Here is a 22,058-nt window from a genome sequence, read left to right on the forward strand (position 1 = left end):
CAACAGTGCAAAGCAACACCTGACACCTGGGAGTTTGCATACCATGGAAAGGGACAGAGGCAGCTAGCTATGCATAATGAGCAGGAGGGGGTGGAATTTCTCCTTTTGCATTGGACTTGGGACCAGGCAGATGCATTCTTTAAGTCACCATTTGAAAACCAGTTTTGAGCAAGCATCAAAATAACCTAACTGATCTTATGAATGAGGAAAAACCTGAAGAATAAAAATGAAGCCCCCCCCCCTCAAACCAGGGAGAGAGAGACTGGAGAGGGAACACACACCCCAGGCAGAACCGGCAAAAGCCCCCTTTGGCTCCCCCCCCACCCACAGAAACTGCTCCCTCCCCCCACACACACACAGACTCTGCTTTCCCCCCCACACACACAGAGAAAAGAAAAATTATAGATTAAAGCCCCCAAAGGGGTCTTACTGTGGCTGTCTTCTGTTCCAGCAGGAGGGGCTGGGAGGCTGGGTAATCCAATATGATTCCATTTGTATCCAATATAAGATCCATATGTATGCATCTCTCGAGGGTGATCCATTCATCCCAATAGGGAAAAGGGGAAAGCCCATATCTCGGGGGCCCCTGACCCAATGTTCACAAAACTTGGGTGGTCTCTTAAAAAGCCTTGTATGAAGCTCCGCTGAAAGTTTGGGGTCGGCACACCCAAAAATGCGCCCCCTGCAGCCACGGAAAGAGAAAAGGGGGGAGCCGATATTTCAGCCCCCACTGAACCCATATTTACAAAACTTGGGTGGTCTCTTAAGAGGGATTCTCTGAAGCTATGATAAACGTTTGGGGGCTGCACCCCCAAAAAAGCGCCCCCTGCAGCCACCGAAAATGGAAAGGGGGGAGAGGAAAAAGGGGTGGAGCCCATATCTCGGGACCCCCTGACCCAATGTTTACAAAATTTGGGGGGTATCTTAAGAAACCTTGTCTGATGCTCCGCTGAAAGTTTGGGGTCGGCACACCCAAAAATGCGCCCTCTGCAGCCATGGAAAGAAAAAGGGGGAAGCCCATATCTCGGGACCCCCTGACCCAATGTTTACAAAACTTGGGTGGTCTCTTAAGAAAACTTGTCTGAATATCCCCTGAAAGTTTGGGGTCTGTACCCCAAAAAATGCGCCCCCTGCAGCCACGGAAAGGAGCGAATGTGCACAAGCACCCCCCCACACACACACACGAGGATTTCACTCTCTCTCTCTCTCTCCCTGGCCGGGCCGCACATCAGCTGATTCCTCCAGTACTCAATCCTGACTGATTGGCCAGAAGAAGACCCAGCTTGGTCACCGATTGGCCGGGGGAGGAGAATGCTGCTTACTGAAGGTTATGCTGCTTACTGACGGCCCCGAATTGGCCAAATTTATTCGCAAACTCCCGAACTCGCTGAATTCGCCCCCCCCCCCGGTTGCCTGCCAGTTTTGAGTTCGGTTCCTCCTGAATTAAAAACCGCCGAATCAAGGGAAATTCGGCTGATTTTCAGTTCGGGCCGAACCGAATTGACAGCCCTATTCACCATTCCTCCACATGAAGCCAGCTGGGTGACTTTGGGCTAGTCACAGTTCTCTCAGAGCTCTCTTAGTCTCACCTACCTCACAAGGTGTCTGTTGTGAGGAAGGGAAGGGAAGGAGATTGTAAAGTGGTTTGTAAAGGAGATTGTAAAGTGGAGGTTGTAAAGTGGTTTGATTCTCCTTAAAAGGTACAGAAAATCAGCATATAAAACAACTTTTCTTCTTATTGAAACATACTGTGTCAAATCACTCAAACAGAAATTAGGTTGGGGGGCTCTTTGTAAACTTATAAGGGGTTCCTCAGTAGCAGACAAGCTTCCCTGAAACACAGAGAAATGCACAGTCATAAGAGAGGATATCCAGGGTTCATTCTCAGTGTGGAAGACATAGTACAAGAATGAGGTCCAACTGACGTGGTCATTGCTCTATGTGACTGGTATCTACCACTCTCAATTGTCTTCAAAATAGGGGCTTTCTTTTGCAGACAAGTCAATGCAGAAACGGTCAGTGGTGGTTAAAAATATTGTCGAAGGTCAGTGGTGGATTGGCTCATACCAGCCCCAGGGGTGAGGGGTGGCCCTCTCCCCATGCAGGGAAGATGAGAAGCGCCATGGGGGTGAGCCAGCAGGCCTCACTCTGTGCAGGGCAGGTAAGAAGTTGCCACTACGAAGAACCAGTGGCTCTTGCCACATGGGCAAGTTAGCCAGTTACCACCATGCAACTGAGCAGCAGCAGTAGCCACCGCTGTGAGCCAGCAGCCTAAGTGACCCAAGAGTAGTTATCACTGGGAGCCTGCTCTTTCCCCTTTCCCCCTCCAGTGGGGGAATGGGGCCATTGGCAAGTCCCTTTCCAGGGCCATTTTTGCCTCCCAGTCTGCCCCTGTAAAAGGTTCTCTGAAGGCACAGTTTGGATAGCACAAATCTTAGCCAGAGGGTTGCAGTTCCAAACAGCCTCATCCCATACCACATTAATTTACCATGCCAAACTAGCCTTCCGGGGAAGTGACAGGAAAGTGGACAACACCAGCATGCTACCAGGGATGACTTCTAGTAATGACTCAGGAAACTACAGGCCAGTCAGTTTGACCTCTGTCCCAGGGAAGATACAGGAGCAGATATTAAAGAGATCAATCTGCGAGCATGTGAAGGACAACTTGGTTGTTCAGAATGGATTTGTCCCCAACAGGTCCTGCCAGACCAACCTTGTTTCCTTCTTTGATCGGGTGACAAGCTTACCGGATCAAGGGAATGCAGTTGATGTTGTTTACCTGGATTTCAGTAAGACTTTTGACAGGGCTCCCCATGATGTTCTGTTGGGTAAACTGGAGGACTGTGGACGGGACTCTAGGATAGTTAGGTGGATAGGAAACTGGTTGGAGAACCACACTCAAAGAGTAGTTCCATCTGAATGGAGGAAGATGTCCAGAGGGGTGCCACAGGGCTCAGTTCTGGGCCCGGTACTTTTCAATATTTGTATAAATGATCTGGATGAGGTGTGGACTACTCATTAAATTTGCAGATGACACCAAATTGGGAGGAACAGTGAACACACCAGAAGACAGAGATAGAATTCAACGAGATCTGATCACACTGAAAAAGTGGGTGGATGTGAACAAGATGCAATTGTACAAGGATAAGTGCCAATTTCTACATCTGGGAACCAAAAATGAGGGACATGCATACTGAACAGGGGATACAATTCTGGATAGCAGTGTGTGTGAACAAGATCTTGGGATACGAGTGGACCATAAGTTAAATATGAGCAGCCAGTTTGTGATCTTGGGGTACATCAACAGAGGTATAACATCCAAATCACAAGATGTCATAGTTCTGCTGTACACAGCATTGGTCAGGCCACATCTGGAGTACTGTGGGCAGTTCTGGAGGCCTCACTTCAAAAAGAGTGTGGACAGAATGGTGTGGGTGCAGAGGAGAGTGACGAGGATGATCAGGGGCCTGGAGACCAAGCCCTATGAGGAAAGACTGAAGGAGTTGGGAATGTTTAGTCTGGAGAAGAGGTGCTTGAGCGGAGACATGATTGCTCTCTTTAAGTATTTGAAGGGCTGTCACTTAGAGGAGGGGGAGCTGTTCCTGTTGGGAGCAGAGGATAGGACTCACAATAATGGGTTTAAATTGTGGGTGGAGAGGAACCGGCTGGATATTAGGGGGAAATTTTTTTACGTTAACAGTTATCCAACAGTGGAATCAAATGCCTAGGGAGGAGGTGAGCTCCTCCTCACTGGCAGTCTTTAAGCAGAGACTGGACAAATACTTGTCAGGGATGCTCCAGGCTGATCCTGCATTGAGCAGGGGGGTTGGACTACATGGCCTGTGTGGCCCCTTCTAACTTTGTGATTCTATGATTCTACCTCTGAAAAAGTCAAATACAGGATGTTTCAGGATGACACCTGGCACTCACAAGGCACACCCAGGTATATTTCCCTGCTAGGTCTCATCCCTGAGTCCTTCATATAGTCTTGATAATGGTGATGGTGGGAAGGTGCCAGTGTTCTCAGCCAGGAGCAGTCCCTTCTTGATTGCTTTCCACTAAGGAGGAAGGGGGAAAAGCAGACTGAAAAAAGCTCAAGGGTATCATTTAACACAGACAGGTCATAGTGATTTTATGGACCCCCAAAGGAGAGCAATTCATTCTGGACCATTGAAAACCTGCCTGGGAGTCTACTTTTTCATAACACACTTGTTTCTCCCCTGCACATTTTTAGGGAGATGGTATCTGTGGGCAAGCTGATGAAGTGCCTCCACAGCTCAGCGGGTGATGTATGATTTCAGTACAAAAAGCACCTCTGAATTTACACTGGGTATGAACTGACCTTGCTAAAAAAAAAAAAAAATCTTGGATGGTGAAATATGTGAAGAGAACCAAAATCATAACACACCATGATAAAAAACACCCTAACAATTATTTACTCCTCAGAAGATTCAACAACAGAATGTAAAACAGATGTAAAACATCTACAGGAATTACAAGAAACAGATGTAAAACATCTACAGGAACTACAAAATGTAGCCTAAAGGTAAACGATATTAACAAAAATATTGACAGTAGTAATAAATGTGTGTGTGTGTGTGTGTGTGTGTGTGTGTGTTAAGTGCCATCAAGTCGCTCCCGACTCATGGCGACCCTATGAATCAGTGTTCTCAAAATGTCCTGTCTGACAGCCTTGCTCAGATCTTGCAAATTGAAGGCTGTGACTTCTTTTATTGAGTCAGTCCATCTCTTGTTCAGTCTTCCTCTTTTCCTGCTGCCCTCAACTTTTATACATATATACATACACATACACACTAATAGGAAAATATTCCCAATAGTGGTTGAATCTACACAATTAAAGACATCTGATACTAACTTAAATAACAAAAAAAATGCAAATTGTCACAGGTGTGTTTTTTTGAGAAAATGAGCCACAAGTGGTACTTCCATATTTTTGTTGTATATATGAATTATAATAGAACATAAACTCACGCCCAGATGCAGCAATTCACAAGGACATTTTGGTTTGCTTTTTACACTATGACCTCTTGGGGTTTTTTTGTTTGTTTGTTTGTTTCTTTGTGTGTACAGAGGAGCTATGTGATCTGTGCCTGATAAATGCTGTAAGTTAGATATGAATGACTGGTCTCATTTTTAAACATTTTTCATTTATATTGTTTTGTCACCACTTCTGATTCTCCATTTTTTGGTGTTGATTTTGTAGATTCATTCATACTGTGTACCCATGCTGCATGGTTTTTATGCAAAAATGATATTTATATGTACAATGTGCACCATTAATATACATGTGATGCTGAACAACTGATACATAATGAAATAATGCACATATTCTACAGTTTGATTCAATGCCCTAAAAGAAGAAGAGAGTTGGTTTTTATATGCCAACTTTCTCTACCAGTTAAGGGAGACTCAAACTGGCTTACAATCACCTTCCCTTCCCCTCCCCACAACAGAAACCCTGTGAGGTAGGTGGGGCTGAGAGAGCTGTGACTAACCCAAGGTCACCCAGCTGGCTTCATGTGTAGGAGTGGGGAAACAAATCCAGTTCACCAGATTAGCCTCCGCTGCTCATGTGGAGGAGAGGGGAATCAAACCCGGTTCTCCAGATCAGACTCCACCACTCCAAACCACCACTCTCAACCACTGCACCACGCTGGCCCTACATTTAGGAAACTCCAGAGATAAGGTTAAAAATGTTGTCAAAACGAGCTTTCATGATTTAAAATATATGTATGTAAATGCTAAATCATACAGTGTTCTGTTCATTTGAGTACGCTAAGTAATTTCTCTAAACAAAAAAGAACTCGGTCATCCCTTACACCCCAGCCTTAGATGAGAATACAGATAATGACTCATGATGTATAGAGCTAGATTCTAATTTATTCATTTTAAAAGTCTGTGTACTTCCTTGTAAGCAAGAATTAATGCACCAAGGAATGAGTCAAAATATGGTAATAATTTTATTCATATTTTTGAATAAAATACATAAGAAGCTGTTTCTAACAGCTGCTGTCAACCTACGCAGCCTGAGCAAAAAGACAAAGATAAATGTAATGTCTGTGCTTAGAAATGCACAGGTTATTTTATTTAAAGCATACAGTTTTTTTCATATTGCATACTAAAGGTTCATTGGGCACACACCAGTTGCAAACGGGGAACAACTAGTCCATCAATCTTTTTGTAAGCTTTTTCAGCCTGTTTGTCAGGTCACTTTTCAAGTTATTCCAGCAAAACAGTACAGTGAAATAGGCAGTGTTCCACACAGGCACGTTCTCACAGAGCTCAATGGCCGTCCTACTTTCCCCTGCACAGACCTGCGGTCAGACCACTCTGCCACCAATGATATCAACAAAAAGTGAGCAAATCAATTAGACAGCGGTTATAAGTAAACTTTTTTTTAAAAAAAAAAGTCTTACCATTTTGTGTTTGGGGAGACCCATGTTTTCATCATCATTTTACTCACGCGCATTTTTGCAGCCTTAAAGGAGATGTCGCATCATTTAACAACCCAATCCAACTCATGACCCAGAGTAGAATTAATATCGCCTACTGCACAGATAGAAAAGCCTCACAAGGCAAAGAAATGAAATTCCACGACCACAAAGTACTGAAACACCGCCACCACAGCTACTGCAAAGCTGTTTGACAGCTCTGCCAGGTGGTCGGCGGGAACTTCAATAGCGTGGACATTCAACTCACAGGTAATCACAGCTCTCGAACAAGGTAAGTTTTATTATTGAATGTGATTGCTGCTAAATTTGTGGTATTTCTAAGCAGGGCCGTGACTAGGGTGGGAGTGCAAGGAGGGCATCCGCTACCCCTGTGGCATGCAGAGAGGGTCGCAGAACTGCCTCTCCTACCCAGCCTGTTCCTACTGTAGGGGAGGCAGTTCTGCCACCCTCTCTGCATGGCACAGGGGCGGCAGCTGCCCTCCTTGCCCCTCCCTAGCTATGGCCTTTTTCTAAGCTCTGCATTGTCTATTTTGACCAGGAATTGCTCTTCAGGTTCTGAGGAATGGAAAGGTCCTTGAATTGAAGACCGTGACATGGAGTGGTAAGCTGCAGTACTGCAGTCAAAAGCTCTGCTCACGACCTGAGTTCGATCCCGACGGAAGTTGCACAGGGGACTACCTTTAAGACTGAGCAAAGGGGATTTTGCTTGCAGAGAAACCATTCTGCCACTATGTCGTGGCTTTTCCATCATCAATGCATCTCGAGTCCGTCCCAGGAGGGACTTTTCATGCCTTTCTAAAATATTTACTGTAGCCTATAAACCGCTGGGGCAGGGAGTGTATCATCTCTACGTTGATTCTGTTCCTGGTAGGTTATAAGCACTAAATAAGTGTTTAGTAGCAGCAGCATTGGAAATTTAATAGCCAATGTTATTGGATGTCATCTTTGTAAGAAATAGTGTGGAAAAGCAAATAGAACATTTATTTTGTAGTCTCGGGATGCTCTCACCTAATTATACCAAAGTAATTACTCTAATCAAGTTAGCTCCGGTTAGGTCTCCACTGTGGTTAATTAGTTAATGTCTAAGACACACTTTAAACATTTAAAATGTGAAGGATTTTTCTGGTGCTATGAAGGCTTTCAGGGGCAGACTACCCTGTTGTACTTGGCATGCTAAAAGCATCTTGCCCCATCTTCTGAAAAGTCTATTTCTGCCTGGTTGCCCACTAGAAAGGATTATTTATTCCATTACAGAAGCTTTCCTCTAGGCCTTTGGGCACATGTGGACCAGTAAGAGTCAACCAAGCCACACATTCTTCAGGAGCTAGTAAAAATCCATTAGCACCCAGGACTATTCAAGAAAAATTCAAGAAAATCAGCACGTCAACATTCCTGAAGAGGAAGAAGTGGGAAGAGATGTGGTCATGGAGTTCAATACGAATACGGCAAATCAAAATTTTATTCTTTCCCCCCACTTCATCTATCTATTACATTTTTATCCTGCGGTTTTCCCCAGAACCTCAGGGTGGCATAGGCAATCCCCCCCATTTTATACTCACAATAATCCTGAGAAGTTTACTGTGCTGAAAGGTATTTTATGTCCTAATCAAATCCACTCTACTGTACTGGTTCACCAGCTAACTCAGTAAAACTGAGCTCAGCATCAAGCCAAGTGACATTTATGTCATATCCAGCCCTCGTAACGATTGAGTTCGACACTGAGCAGGAGTGTCGAACTCAATTGTTACAAGGGCTGGATATGACATAGATGTCACTTGGTTGAGCCGGGCCATGCCTCGCCAGCCCAGATCGAGAGTGGGGAGGGTGGCTGCCTTGGCTGGCTCGGATAAGAGCTCTCAAGGGGCCGGATCCAGCCCATGGGCATTATGTTTGGCCCCCCTGCTCTAGAGCAAGCAAGGAGGCCAACTATAAGATTACACTGAATAGGTAAAGTGGGGAGAGAATAGGTAGCTGAGGCACAGGGGTGTCCAATACATAGAATCGGGGATCTCCTCAGTGTTTCCCAAGAAATAATAAATATCTTCTCTCAGCTACAAGCAATAAAGAGACTTGTTGAAGTTACCAGTTTCTCCTGTGTGCCTACTGAACAGGATTGAGGAGTGCACTGAAAGCGGGACAGGGCAACTCACAACCTACCCAAAATTCCTCACTGCAATTGCATTGTGAAAAAGTCTTAAGGCTCACCAGGTTTTTCAAATGCCTGGGCCCATGGAGCCCAAACTGAACAATGGACTAGAGTACATTTAAAGCTCTATTTTAAACCCATACCATCAGTACCTCACATTGTACAAAGAGGCAACAGTAGAACATTTTCATGAGTCTGCCAACCTGGATGAAGCAGGCGAAAATGAGTTCAAGTTCCATTAGACTCTCAGCACAAGTATTACAAACACATTAATAGAGAATTCACTGAAAAAGGAAGGTAAGAGGGAAAGAAATCAATATTTGCTCCTTAATCCTCTAATTAAGTCAGTCCTTTGTTTCCAGCCCTGAGGAACCTATTATAAAAACTATTTGCTTGTAATGATCTAAAACAAATTGTCCACAAAAATTCTTTTTTTGTGGCTGGCAATGGAACAGTTTAATCTCTTCTTGATTTTTGGGTGATTCAACAAGAAAGCAAGGAATTGTACTAGTTACTAAGCTATATTGTCGGATCATTAGTCCTAACTTCGTGTTGTCTACTCTGATTGGCAGGGCTGTCCAAGATCACAAGTACAGAAAAATGCTTCTTGGGATTTTCAGCATGCAGCCCATGTACCGTACCATTGAGGCACAGACCTTCTCCATAAGCCTTTCAGAGTCTGTGACAAAAGAAGCCCATCATAAATATATGATACAAGATCAATAAGCTTGAGAACACAGGCTTCAGAACAAGCTGGGTGCTCAAAAGCAGGAGAAGTCAGGACGCACTAAGCAGCATCACAATCTATTCAACACCCACAGCTCAATAAATGTTTACACTCAGTATTTATTGGGCCTCATATTTCTCTATTCAAAGTGTGTGGGGAAAAGTCCTGTACCAAAGTAAGAAAGCTCCTAAATCAAAGAGGCACAAAACAAAGTCTAAATGTGCCAAACTCTAAAACACACACACATCATTATACCTATTTTTCTCTTTCTCCACAATAGCTGCTGATGGCATTTCAACCAACAGAAGATGCAGCGGTCAACATGTGCTTGGATTATTCCACTTTTGTCTGCTGTTGGGAGTATGTGTTATTTGGTTCTCCCTGTCCAAAGGGGGGGGGGAATCCTCACACAAGAGGACTAGATGTCAGTGAGAAGGATTATAGCCTCCTCCCTTGAAAATTCTAGCTTTTGTATGCATAGGGAATAGTTTTTCATGTGTGAGCTTTCCATCTTGTGAGCCTCCACAGGCATACTGAAGTGGCACAGCCCTGACACACTTCAGCTGAGGGTTGTGAGAAACAGGCCAGGCCAGCCTCTCTCTGATGTCACACCTCCACTGTTCTTTAACTTGCTACACACATGATCCATAGTGCCCAGATAGCTCCTTTCTTTAGGTCATATGTCATTTCCTCCTTCCTTCGTGTGCTCACCCATTCCATAGCATCTGGGAGTTCAAGGTTGGAAACACTACACTGTCACAGAAGCTTGCTGGGTGACCTTGGAGCACTTTTTGACCCCTTTTTTCACCCCGCGAGGTACGTTAATTTAATTAATTTTATTCAAAATTGAATATAAATACATTTTATTTGTGGCTAATATGCCAGATAAAACAGAAACTGACCATACAGAGTAGATGTTTAAAACCAAGGTCAACGAAAGCTGAAACAAAGACCACTTGTGAGATTAAAGAGTGGTTCAAACTGAAAGAACCATTCATTTGTGTTTCAAAGCAGATCAATACAAGCTTTATAATGCTGAATGGCAAAGAACAACTTCCTACATCAACTGTGGTCAGTTCCTCAACCAAAGCAATGTAGGAGAGCTAGTGTGGTGTGTAGTCAAGAGTGTCAGACTAAGATCTGGGTAATCAGGTCCGGGTCCCTTGTCTGTCAGTAAGCTCACTGGGTGACCCAGAGCCAATCACTCTCTCTCAGCCTAACCTACCCCACAGGTTTGTCATGAGGATACAATGAGCAATGGGAAGCAAGTACATTGCTTTGAATTTCTGGGAGGAAGTGTGGGATAAAAATGTACTAGATAGGAAGTAACATCCTTTTGTGCCAATGAAACTAGTTGAAATCAAGTGTTCATGATACTGATCAACTAAAATATGTCAAAGGGAGCATCCCAAATGAGTCCCGAATTGAGGAAGATCTGTGACCATTATTGCCTTATGCTGATACACTACTGGATCCAACTTACTATCTACAACCCCCTAACATTTTGACTGGAGAAATGCAATCATTAGTAAAGGTGCTTTAAAAAAATAGAATGTTGGCCAACATTTTAAAAGACATAACATTTAACAATTTACCGTACAAACTGAAACCGAGTGCCAACTTCAACATTTAACCAAGGTGCATCACCTTCTTAAAGCAATCTGGGTTGGCAGAAGAGAATTTTTAAGACAAATGAAGATATGACTGATGTACTGCATGTGAATGTTCTTTGAGTACAAGCTGCCAATAAAAGATTATTATGTTAGAAAAAATGCAGTGTTCCCTACAGGTTGCATCTCTGACAGCTAGCTTGAGGCCAAGACATTCTTAACCTAATCTAGCATGCAATGTCTACAAATGATCTTTGGTATGTGTTTGCTAAGATAATAAAACACTGTGTTAAGGATGTACCAGTGTCTGTATGTGTGCACAAAAACTGCATTTTCAAAGAAGTATGTAGAAGTTTTTAGCCAATGAGTAGCTACATCAAAATAGGGATACTGTCAGGCTGTTATCTCGGTTTAGATGTTTCCTTTCGTTTCTCTGCTGAACCGTCCAGACTTCAAGGACGGTTTCACATACCAAAGCCTGGGAACGCCACTCCTGGGAAATAATGCTCTGTTTATGCTTTGTAATCTCCCGCCGTTTCTCTGCCTTATATTTTCAAGTAACGGGCAAGACAACTCATAGCTGTCATCTTATCCTCAATGCACTGTATTGCCTATTTGACCAGTAAAGCCATCTGCTTGGAATCTGATTGTCTCTGTGGTGATTTCTGGTTCGATGGGTCAAGAGCTCACAGATACTATTAAACCAGCCAAATTTCAAAATTGTTCTTAATCTTAATCCCACTATGCCCTTTTTTTAAGGAAAAAAAATCAGACTTTCTTTTGAAATTACACAGGAGTAGAGAAGCACCTTAAAATCAAAAAAGCACATTGTTTTAGCATCAGTTTTCATGAGTCAGACACATGAAGTGTACAACCATTGTCATCTCTCATATATATAAAGAGAAGAGGGAGTGTTACAGAGAGAGGCCAGCGTAAAACAAAAATGTTCAGTTGCTTGCATTTGGATGGGAAGAGGATATCCATTTATATCTCTGTTTTTTCACAAGGTTGATGCATTTCCACTCCATATAGCTAAAAGGGCAATTGTAGCAAAATTACACACAACATATCCTGCTGGATTTACTAGAACCTATTCCCAGCAGAACAACAGCCACTTTGGTTCTACACATTTCCTTTTATTTATGGGTTAGTGTGGGCTATACTCTACATTAACAAGGCTGCACATGAATGCAGCAGCTGCTACCATGTCCTTGGGTGAACCAGTCCTCAGATACAACACAGCAAGCAGAGTGACATGAAATGATGCAACAGCACCAATCCTAGGTAAATAAAACCAATGCTTACCTATGCAATAAATCAGATACCGCACAGCAAACAGAATGCTACAAGCTTGACTACTGAGATGTGCAATTCAAATATTTGCAAGAAATATATGATCATTTCAAAAAAGTCTATTAACAGAAAGCAGGGGGAAGCAAGAAGAAGATTACAGGTAGAGTGGAGAAAACCGCATATACGCATGAGTGACACTAATTCAGCATGGCCTTGCCCAAACAACAAAATATGCCTTACTAATCAGTTGTGTTTGTGTGTGAGGGGGTAAATCTTCACAGAGCAACTTGAGAGGAGAATGTAGTACATCAGCTAAAGGTAAAGATAGTCCCCTATGCAAGCACTGGGTCATTCCTGACCCATGGGGTGATGTCACATCTCAATGTTTACTAGGCAGACTTTGTTTATGGGGTGGTTGGCTAGTGCTTTCCCCAGTCATCTTCCCTTTACCCCCAGCAAGCTGGGTACTCCTTTTACTGACCTCAGAAGGATGGAAGACTGAGTCAACCTTGAGCCAGCTACCTGAAGCCAACTTCCATTGGGATCGAACTCAGGTCGTGAACAGAGCTTGGACTGCAGTACTGCAGCTTACCACTCTGTGCCATGGGGATCCTTTCAGCTAGCACATCAAAATCTAGCCGAGAAATTTCTCCCGTGAACTGATAAAGAAGGAATTGCTGGTAGACACGGTACCATCTCTTAAATTTTGATCTGACAGATGTTTTGCAACCAGCAGCCCATAAATATTCGGGCTGCGCCATGCCATTTTATATGAAAGAATGACATCACCAAGTGTCACATTATAGCAACAATGTCTGCAGTGACATTATATTGAAGTCAAAGGCAGATAAACCAGCACCAGCAACTTTTTTTGTTATTTCAATTCTGACAGCCCAGAGAAGGTTGAAATGATAAAAACAAACCACAAACTTTCAAAATAAAAATCAGAATGAAAACAATTTTAAGCCAGATATCTATTAAATCTGAATTACCCTGGCCTCCTAATCCAGCTGTGGAATTGTCAAGCAGAAGACCCTGAGAATGCCCCTCACACCCATGATGATATAACGAAAAATTGACTTGGCAGTTCCAAAACTGCCCAGACTCTGGCTTAGTTCTTACTAAGAAGGTAATTGTATTTTTGGCTATTACCACATCATACTTCCGGCTAGGCACAGTATGATGAAATGCTGTTCCCAGGGGGAAAACAAACAAATAATAATATAAAACCCCTTTCACATAAAATCTAGAAATCCAGGAATGGAAGTGCTTTAGCTTAGCCATCTATGTGCAGAAAGATTTCCTTGTACACATGAGCATTCTGTCCTGTGAAACCTTAACTACACCCTGAAGTGATGCTGTTCAGCAACGGGTTAACTACTCCACTGAAAATTAGTTCTCTGATGTTCCAGGCTGAAGACACATCATCAAGAATCCCTTGTGACATGTCATTCGTATGCACATTCATGCAAGGATAGAATACTTCAAAGGTATTGCTGAAGGTTTAAGTGGTTGTCATGGCACATATGGAATGCATTGGTTTGTCGGTGGTAATTAATCCTTGTTTACCTAGTGCAATTGTTGTACAGAAGTGCTTTGCAGAGCAATGTAACAAAAAAGACAGGTGCCAAATAACTTTCAACCAACATTTTCATGGCAGCCAAGATGGCAAAGCATGCATGTGCATAAGTATTACACGAGTCAGATCAGTGCACTCTCAAATTAATTCACATAGTACTCCCCCCCATCACAGATGTAGGTGCAAAAATAACTCTTGCATCGGCAGACACATTTAACCTTTGATTCTCAAAAAAGTGGTATGTTAATAGCTGCCTTGTATACCACCATTTTCTTCAACTGAAAAGTAGTACAGTGGACAAAACAAACATAACTGAATAATAGCCAGAACAAATTATATGACAGCACACTGGGGTCTGCAGATCCTGGGGGTCTATACTACTTCTCCAGCCATCTCATTGAAACACAGGCAGACCATCTTGCCTGAAATGGGGACTCTAACTGCCTTTAGGGGGCTATCTACCACGGTGGACGGCGGAGGTGGTCCAGGATAGTGGCCGAAGCAGCTGTTGCATCTTCCAACCTCTTAGGAGAACCCTATGTCTTGCAAGAGGACAGTCACCTCCATAGGGCATGAATGGCTGTCTTTTGTGAGGCAGACAGAGGAAAAGAGCAGGAGGGAGGAACAGGAAAAGACTGGGGCAAAGAGGCTGTCCATTATGAGGCAGGTACCAGCAAGGGTGCAGGTAGGGTTGCCAGCCTCCAGGTACTAGCCGGAGATCTCCTGCTATTACAACTGATCTCCAGCCGATAGAGATCAGTTCACCTGGAGAAAATGGCCGCTTTGGCAATTGGACTCTATGGCATTGAAGTCCCTCCCCTCCCCAAACCCCGCTCTCCTCAGGCTCCACCCCCAAAGCCTTCTGCCGGTGGCAAAGAGGGTGCAGGTGACAATTACTCCATAACAAATTTTGAAACAAAATGGGGGCCCTCAGGATGCTGAAGTTTGGGTACTGCTGCTCTATATAACGTGCAATGCAATTTTTTTGCTAACAACGATTATTATGTATAACATCTGTAAAGCAGTATGACAAGCCAAGTTGCCAAAGCTTAAACAGTGCAAAGGTGAAAATTGTCCTAGCACTCCTCGAGGCAAATGCCTCCATTTGAAGACCTTCACTAGACAGCATGCTTCTCACTTACCAGTAGGGACAGCCGGATCCATCGTTGGTTTCTCCCAAGTGTTAATCTGCTCCCAAGTAAATCCATTGGTCCCCAGTGCCACGCTATAACCACAATTGCTGTAGTGTTCATCAAACGAACAACTGCCTGAGGAGAAGAGAGAGAAATAAATACTCCTGTCTTAATTACTTCTGTCTCATTATGTTACACTATTTACATCAGTGCCTTTTATAAAAAGCCTCATAAGGCAAAAATATTTAAAAAATGAATTTCTGGCACATTAGGTTCTTGCCACTGCCTGAGGGCATGCAGCATAGATTTCTAGACCTTAACTGTATATTTTGTAACATATGGCAAGCCTCCCTTTTAATAAGCCACTGTTTCTTAGCCTACTTTTCTTAGTCCCAGCTTTAAATCACCACAATCTAGACAGGAGTGTCATAGGAAGCGTCCATCTGAAGATTTGTTCTCGTATCTCAGTTAACTGTCCCCCAGGCATTGGGCAGTAAAACCTAATGTTCTTAAAAGAACAAGCAGGGGAAGAAGACATCATCTTTGACCAAGCGGCACATGCAAATTTGAAGCTCTTTTGTGACTTTGGTTTGCCTTGGAAATTACCCCCCCAAGTGAACAATTGCCAAACTCTCCCCATTTTCTGCGACCTAGGAGCAACATCAGAAAGAATGGATGATGTACTAAAAAAAACAAAAACAAAAAAACAAATATCTCTTCATGGCAGGGTGATGCCCACATTTTCATAAATGACTTGCATACATTTAAAACTCCACACACGTTATATCTCTATAGTGCATTAATATTGTTCAAAGCACTTCACGAGCAATAAATCTTGTAAGGAAGGACAATACTATTATTCCCCTCTTGCAGACAGAGAGAGGAGCTAAACGAAGAGTGGCTTGACTACAACAAGTCAATGAGTTTGTGGCTGATGTGAGAGTTCAACCAGACTCTTCCCAGTTTACCAGTCCAGCCACTCTTCTAAAGCCAGCTTTGATTATTACCAAGGCTGGTACGAAGAATGCAAAACTAAGTAAAGTTGTTCTAAAATATCGAGTCCAGCAGGGCCTTAGAGACCACCAAGATTCTCAGGGTATAAGCTTAAGTTCCAAAAGTTGAACCTTCATTCATCAGATACAAGTAGGAATGGCAAAGAGAACTTTGACTTTCGAAAGCTTATACCCTGGAAATCATAGAATAGAATCATAGAGTTGGAAGGTACCACCAGGGTCATCTAGTCCAACCCCCTGCACAATGCAGGAAACTCACAACTACCTCCCCCCTACACCCCCAGTGACCCCCACTCCATGTCCAGAAGATGGCCAAGATGCCAAGATCTTGGTGGTCTCCAAGTTGCTACTGGATTCAAATCTAGCTCTTCTACTGCCGACCAACATGGCTACCCTCCAGAAAGCATTCTTAAACATATCGCTTTGAAGAATTTATTTCAGAGAATTTATTGTGGGCATACCCAGCCCACAATGCCAGAATTCCATGAAGTGCAGCTTTCTTCCCAGGCTTTGTGCAGGCTGGGGAAGGAAATATATGCTCACAAACCCTGAATATTGGCTGTCTGACCAGCCCAGCATATGTAACAGTCTTAAGTGATCACACCCAATCCTTGCTTTGCATCATCGTTGTGTTACTTTCTCCACAGAAACTGTGGAACAATATAACATGTTCTGCTGCAATGTCCCTTCTACAATGACATAAGGTTGCAGTACATTCTCCCCATACTGTCACCCTTTCCTGGGAGATCGGAAGAAGCTAAAGTTTCCCTTCTCTTAGCAGACTCCCCTCGGGAGCTAACCTCTCAAGTAGCAGAGTTTTGCCTCCGGTCTAGTGGGATTCGTAAATGGCTGATTGAAAACCTTTCCCCATAGATCATCTTTCCTCCTCTTCTTCAACTCATCCCTCCCAGAATCATCAACTTTTATTATATTACTTTAACCTTTGATTTTTATTCAGAGCTGATATTGTATCAAAATAAAACTTGACTGACTGGCTTTCCGCTGCAGATTCAGAAAATGCTTACAAAAATAGCACCGCGGATAACACAACCATCGACTCACTGCACAAGGCAAAATTGCATAATGCCGAGAAATAGGGCTGCGTGGAGATGTCATTTGACCTCTCATTCCTTCCTCACACATTGATGATATGCAGTCTAAGTAGCCTGCAGTGGCTCTGCATTGTTACTGGACAACAACAGAGTGTCAGCAGAATGGCCCTTCAAGGTCTTGCTGTTCAGCATTCACCATCTGCTTTATTTAAGCAATGCCGGCAAACAAAAGCATAAACATCTCTTGGCCTTATTACAATTATAACACCGCCACCCCTTCCTCCATCCAGTATTCTTCCTTTAATTAACAGGATTTTAAACAAGTTTCATTGTTTAACTTTCCCTTTATGAAGACTGCCCAGTTAACTCTGCCTCTTAATAGTGTTCAAATCTGGGGGGGGGGGGAGAAGAAGAAGAAGGAGAAGAAGGAGAATTGTTTTTTATATGCTGACTTTCTCTACCACTTAAGGGAGACTCAAACCGGCTTACAATCACCTTCCCTTCCCCTTCCCCTCCCCTACCTGTGAGGTAGGTGAGGCTGAGAGAGTGTGACTAGCCCAAGGTCAACCAGCTGGCTTCGTGTGTAGGAGTGGGGAAACAAATCCAGTTCACCAGATTAGCCTCCGCAGCTCATGTGGAGGAGTGGGGAATCAAACCCGGTTCTCAAGATCAGAGTCCACTGCTCCAAACCACCACTCTTAACCACTACACTACACTGGCTCCCTGTTTATTTACCTATTCACATGATTGGTTTGGGGGGCTTATTTTTAGAGATGCCATTTCACCTAAACCAGCATTTCAAGATCATTTCTTGAGGATGCTATGCATCCTAAAGAATTTCAAAATAAGTAATTATAAGAATTGCACCATTTCTGTACATAGGCAACAATTTGAAACAAATCTGGAGGTTTTTGCTTGGGCAAAATGTATGAGGCATCTCAAGAGAAGCAAAAAGATGAGATTTTTTTTAAGGTTAATTAAGTTTATTGGGGAAACCCCTTCCGGTTTGCCATGCATGTTGGCCTGAAATGTTCAGTCATGTTGGCTTGAAATTTGATGGCAAACTAGCCACCTGAATGTTCTTCATTGATTCTTGCTCCAGTTCAGCATGGACCTCCAAAGATCTGATATACCTAGGGTTGCCAGATACTAGGTAATGGCGGGCAATTTCCAGCCAATTAAGTAGGCTGCCCACCACCCCTCAGCTGACCGGCAGGCACAAGCAAACCAGCTGAAAGAGGAGATTAACATCATTTCCGGGTTTATCCTGGAAGTGATGGGGTCACTCTAGCACATTCCTCCAAAACATCTATGGAATCCATAGAATTTTTGCAAGAATGTGCTAGAGAATCCCCATCACTTCTGGGTTTACCCCGGAAGTGACGTTATTGCACCAATCACACACACACCCAGGACCCAGGAGGAGGATAAAGTTTTCACCACAGCATAAGATAAGAAGATAGCCAGAATGGTGCATGTATAAAATACTTTGAAACTTCTACATAACCACACAGATACACTCACAAACTACTAATATAGCATGAAAATCCTTGTTTGCAAATTGCATTCTAAGTATCTATTGAATACAAAGTCCCACCTTATATTAGACCTGAGTTCCTCTGCTGACTTCCCCTAAAGTGCAAATTGCTTTAACAATGTAAATAACACTTCGATAACAGGCCAAAATTTAATTGCTTGTCAATGTCACAATGTAAACCAAGTAAACAGAAATAACATGAAGGATATAATCATTTTATGAAGCAGACAGATGCACAGAATATAGAAAAAACAGTTGCTTTTAATTGGGGCTAACAAGGAGTGACATTGATTCAGAAGACTAACAGATTTTTAAAAGAAGCCAACCACGCTGGACGCTTATATATAAAGAATGGCAGAGGGAGACAGAGGAATCTCTGTGGGAAGGAAGTTCCAAAGTTCTGGTGCCTCGACCCTTATTGGGTTTCCACCACCCTCCCAGCCTCCGATGGCAGGGCACCTGAAGCAGGAAATCTAAAGATGACTGGAGTGGATGGATAGATTTACATGGGAGAAGATGGTTCTTAAGGTATGCTAGCCTCAGCCGTATAGGGCTTTAAAGGTCTATAACAGCACCTTGAATTGGGCCCAAAAGCAAATTGGAAGACATTGTAGATGGAACAAGACTGAAGTGATATGGTCCCTACGACCCCATTCCAGTCACATTCTGGCCACAGCAGTCTGTGCCAACTGTAGCTTCCAGACTGTCTTCAAGGGTAGCCTCACATAGAGCACATTGCAGTAATCTTATCTAGATGTTACTAGGGCATGCATCACAGTGGTAAGATCTTTTCTATCTAGGAAGGGCTGCAGCTAGATCAGCAGCCAAAGCTGGTGAAAGGCACCTCCGGCCACTGCTGCCACCTGCTCATCCAACAGGAGGATTCGGTCCAGCAGCTCCCCCCCCCCAAGTTACAAACCTGCTCCTTTAGGGGGAGTGCAACCCCATCCAGAATAGGAGATACCCCATTTCCTGTGTCAAACCTCTCCCCAACAGTAGCACCTCTGTTTTGTTGGGATTACATTTCAGTTTGTTAGCCCTCGTCCATTACAAAACTGCAGATTCTTTATTACAAATTACTAATCTTTATTACTATCAATAGCAAAAAAAATTTATTACTAGGCCATCTCAAAGTCACACGATGCAGAGGAGACCAAGATTTGGTGCTGTAATTACTAGCTGCTGCTAAAATTGATAGACATTGATAGACACTATCATTGTGTTTTAAATAATGAACAAGAACCAGCAATAATGAAAAAGTCAATGCAGTAAAATACAAATAAATCTGTTTACATCTAGATGGTGTTCCTTTATTAATTTCTGGAGAAAACATGTTATGAATTATGACTTTAATACACCAAGGGTTGTATCCAAACTATGAATAGCTCATGGAATGGAATTTTCCATCCACACCCTCCCATGGAAGCATGCTGTGGTCCCAAAGCAAGCTTCAAAGGGCACCTGGAAATCATGCTGGGAGTAATGTATAGAGGTCTGCTGTGCTCTTCTGCTAGCTCTTCTGCTACCAGGTGTGGTCTTCAGCAGCTACAGCTGGAATATGCATAGAGTCTGGGGAGACCATACTACATGGTCAGGATTTTATAATTTCCTGCAAGAGAATGTCTTGTCTGCAGCTGGCCTTTTGCTCCCTCCTCTCCCAAAAGCAGCCCCAAATTCCCCATGATAAACGGTTCCAAAAATTTGAAAGAAATTGTGTAAGGCCTGTCACTCAATGGAAGGAGCTGAAGTTAAAAAAAAGATGAGTTCTACCAGCACCACAGTGAAACACTTACATAGATGAAAAAGAAACGTTAATCTGCCTGTGGACCAAAAGAGCTTTGTATGTAACCTTAAAAACCAAGTCAGCAGTCACTAACGGTCAGTTAAGAGATGCACTGAGAAATTGCAAATATTCCTAGAAATTCATTCATTATCTAAGTGGTCGGTGGGGAGGGAAGGACCTGGGTTGCTTGAAACTGTCTAGAGAACTACATGGTTTATAGGGTCATTTAATCAATTACTCTTCCCTCTTCCATTTCTCCCTTCTACCTTTGGTATTTTCAAAAATGGAAGTTAAGTACCTTATTGGAAGTTTGTGCTTTTATCCCTTAGGTTCCCCTACAAATTGAAGTAAAGCAGAGAGCTCCATTCACAGTTGCCATCAACCAGAAGGGCCACAGTTACTTCCAAGGAAGCTCACAGCTTACCCCTTCCTCCGGTGGTAGCTGTTTCAAGGTGGGAACCACCTGCCAGCCACAAGACCCTCCAACCAAGGGACGTGCCCACTTTCCTGAAACATGGGGCAGGTGCCACATTGGGGAACAGTATTCAGGAGAGCCACGGGTAGGGTTGGCAGGTCCCTCTTCGCCACCAGTGGGAGGTTTTTGGGGCAGAGCCTGAAGAGGGCAGGGTTTGGGGAGGGGAAGGACTTCAACGCCATAGAGTCCAATTGCCAAAGCGGCCATTTTCTCCAGGTGAACTGATCTCTATCGGCTGGAGATCAGTTGTAATAACAGGAGATCTCCAGCTAATACCTGGAGGTTGGCAACCCTAGTCACAGGTGGCTCCCAATTATCACTGAAATAAAGCTTAATTATGTGCAGCTACCCTTGCTGTTCTCATCCTGTATTTGTAACCCCTGGCTCCCTTTCTCTCCAGTGACTACCTCTCTACTGTTGAAATTTACAATTACTGAAATCTCCTTGGAGTAGAAGCCTTTTGCTTGCATTACTGTGCAATGCATCACATATATTGATGGTGCTAACAATAAGAGTTCCTTATTATTGTTTTACATACTAAAAGTACAGAGAGGGCTTTTCTGTGATGCCCTGACACATTTTTATACCCCTGCCTCTCCCCCTCCCCCATTCTGGACTGAACATCTAGTTTGGTGAACCGCATTACTGCCTGGCGTTTTCGTTGTGCTTATGAAAAGAATTGGAGGAGGGGCAGAGGGGAAAGAATCGATTGTACCAATAGTTCTAAGACTACCAGTAAGAAAGAATCGAGGGAGGGAAGATGGGTGGGGGACTGTGCCAGGTTAAAAAAAGACAAAAAACAGGAAACCTCAAAGCTATGAAAAAGAAACACAAACCAACCAACGCTCCCTTGACCCATTGCAAACTTACCATATTGACTCCACCACCACAAAGGCTGAAATAACCCCATTTTACATTGCAGGCTAGTAACAATGCTGCAGCTCCTCTGAATGATCCTAATTAATTGTGAACAGACCTATCATCAGCTACTGAGTCTTGCCCCCGGATTAAATGTAAACCAGCCTTGCATAAATTGAGGGCTTTCTTTGAATATATAATTGAATTTGCAGAAGTGTGCGCCAGGGGGGTGTTTAAATAAGTGCACAAATATGATAAAAAGGACTTCGCGCCATTATATCTAATTCAGTAAGCAAAAATAATGGCAGGGCACGTCCCAATTAGCTTTTGATTTATTTATTTTAACAAATCCAATTAGTAGAATGTTTTATAAAGTCAT

At 43.3% G+C, this 22,058-nt stretch overlaps 1 protein-coding gene across 1 annotated transcript in view; it reads right to left on the minus strand.

The window, feature by feature from the left end:
* Nucleotides 1–22,058, minus strand: part of PTPRT (protein tyrosine phosphatase receptor type T) — a 764,724-nt gene that overhangs the window by 535,091 nt on the left and 207,575 nt on the right. The window contains exon 2 of the mRNA XM_056844110.1: nucleotides 14,971–15,096. Within this exon, the coding sequence (XP_056700088.1) occupies nucleotides 14,971–15,096 (126 nt within the window). The remainder of the gene's footprint in view (nucleotides 1–14,970; nucleotides 15,097–22,058) is intronic.

This window comes from Euleptes europaea, chromosome 2 (assembly GCF_029931775.1).
Source record: "Euleptes europaea isolate rEulEur1 chromosome 2, rEulEur1.hap1, whole genome shotgun sequence".
Classification (NCBI taxonomy): domain Eukaryota; kingdom Metazoa; phylum Chordata; class Lepidosauria; order Squamata; family Sphaerodactylidae; genus Euleptes; species Euleptes europaea.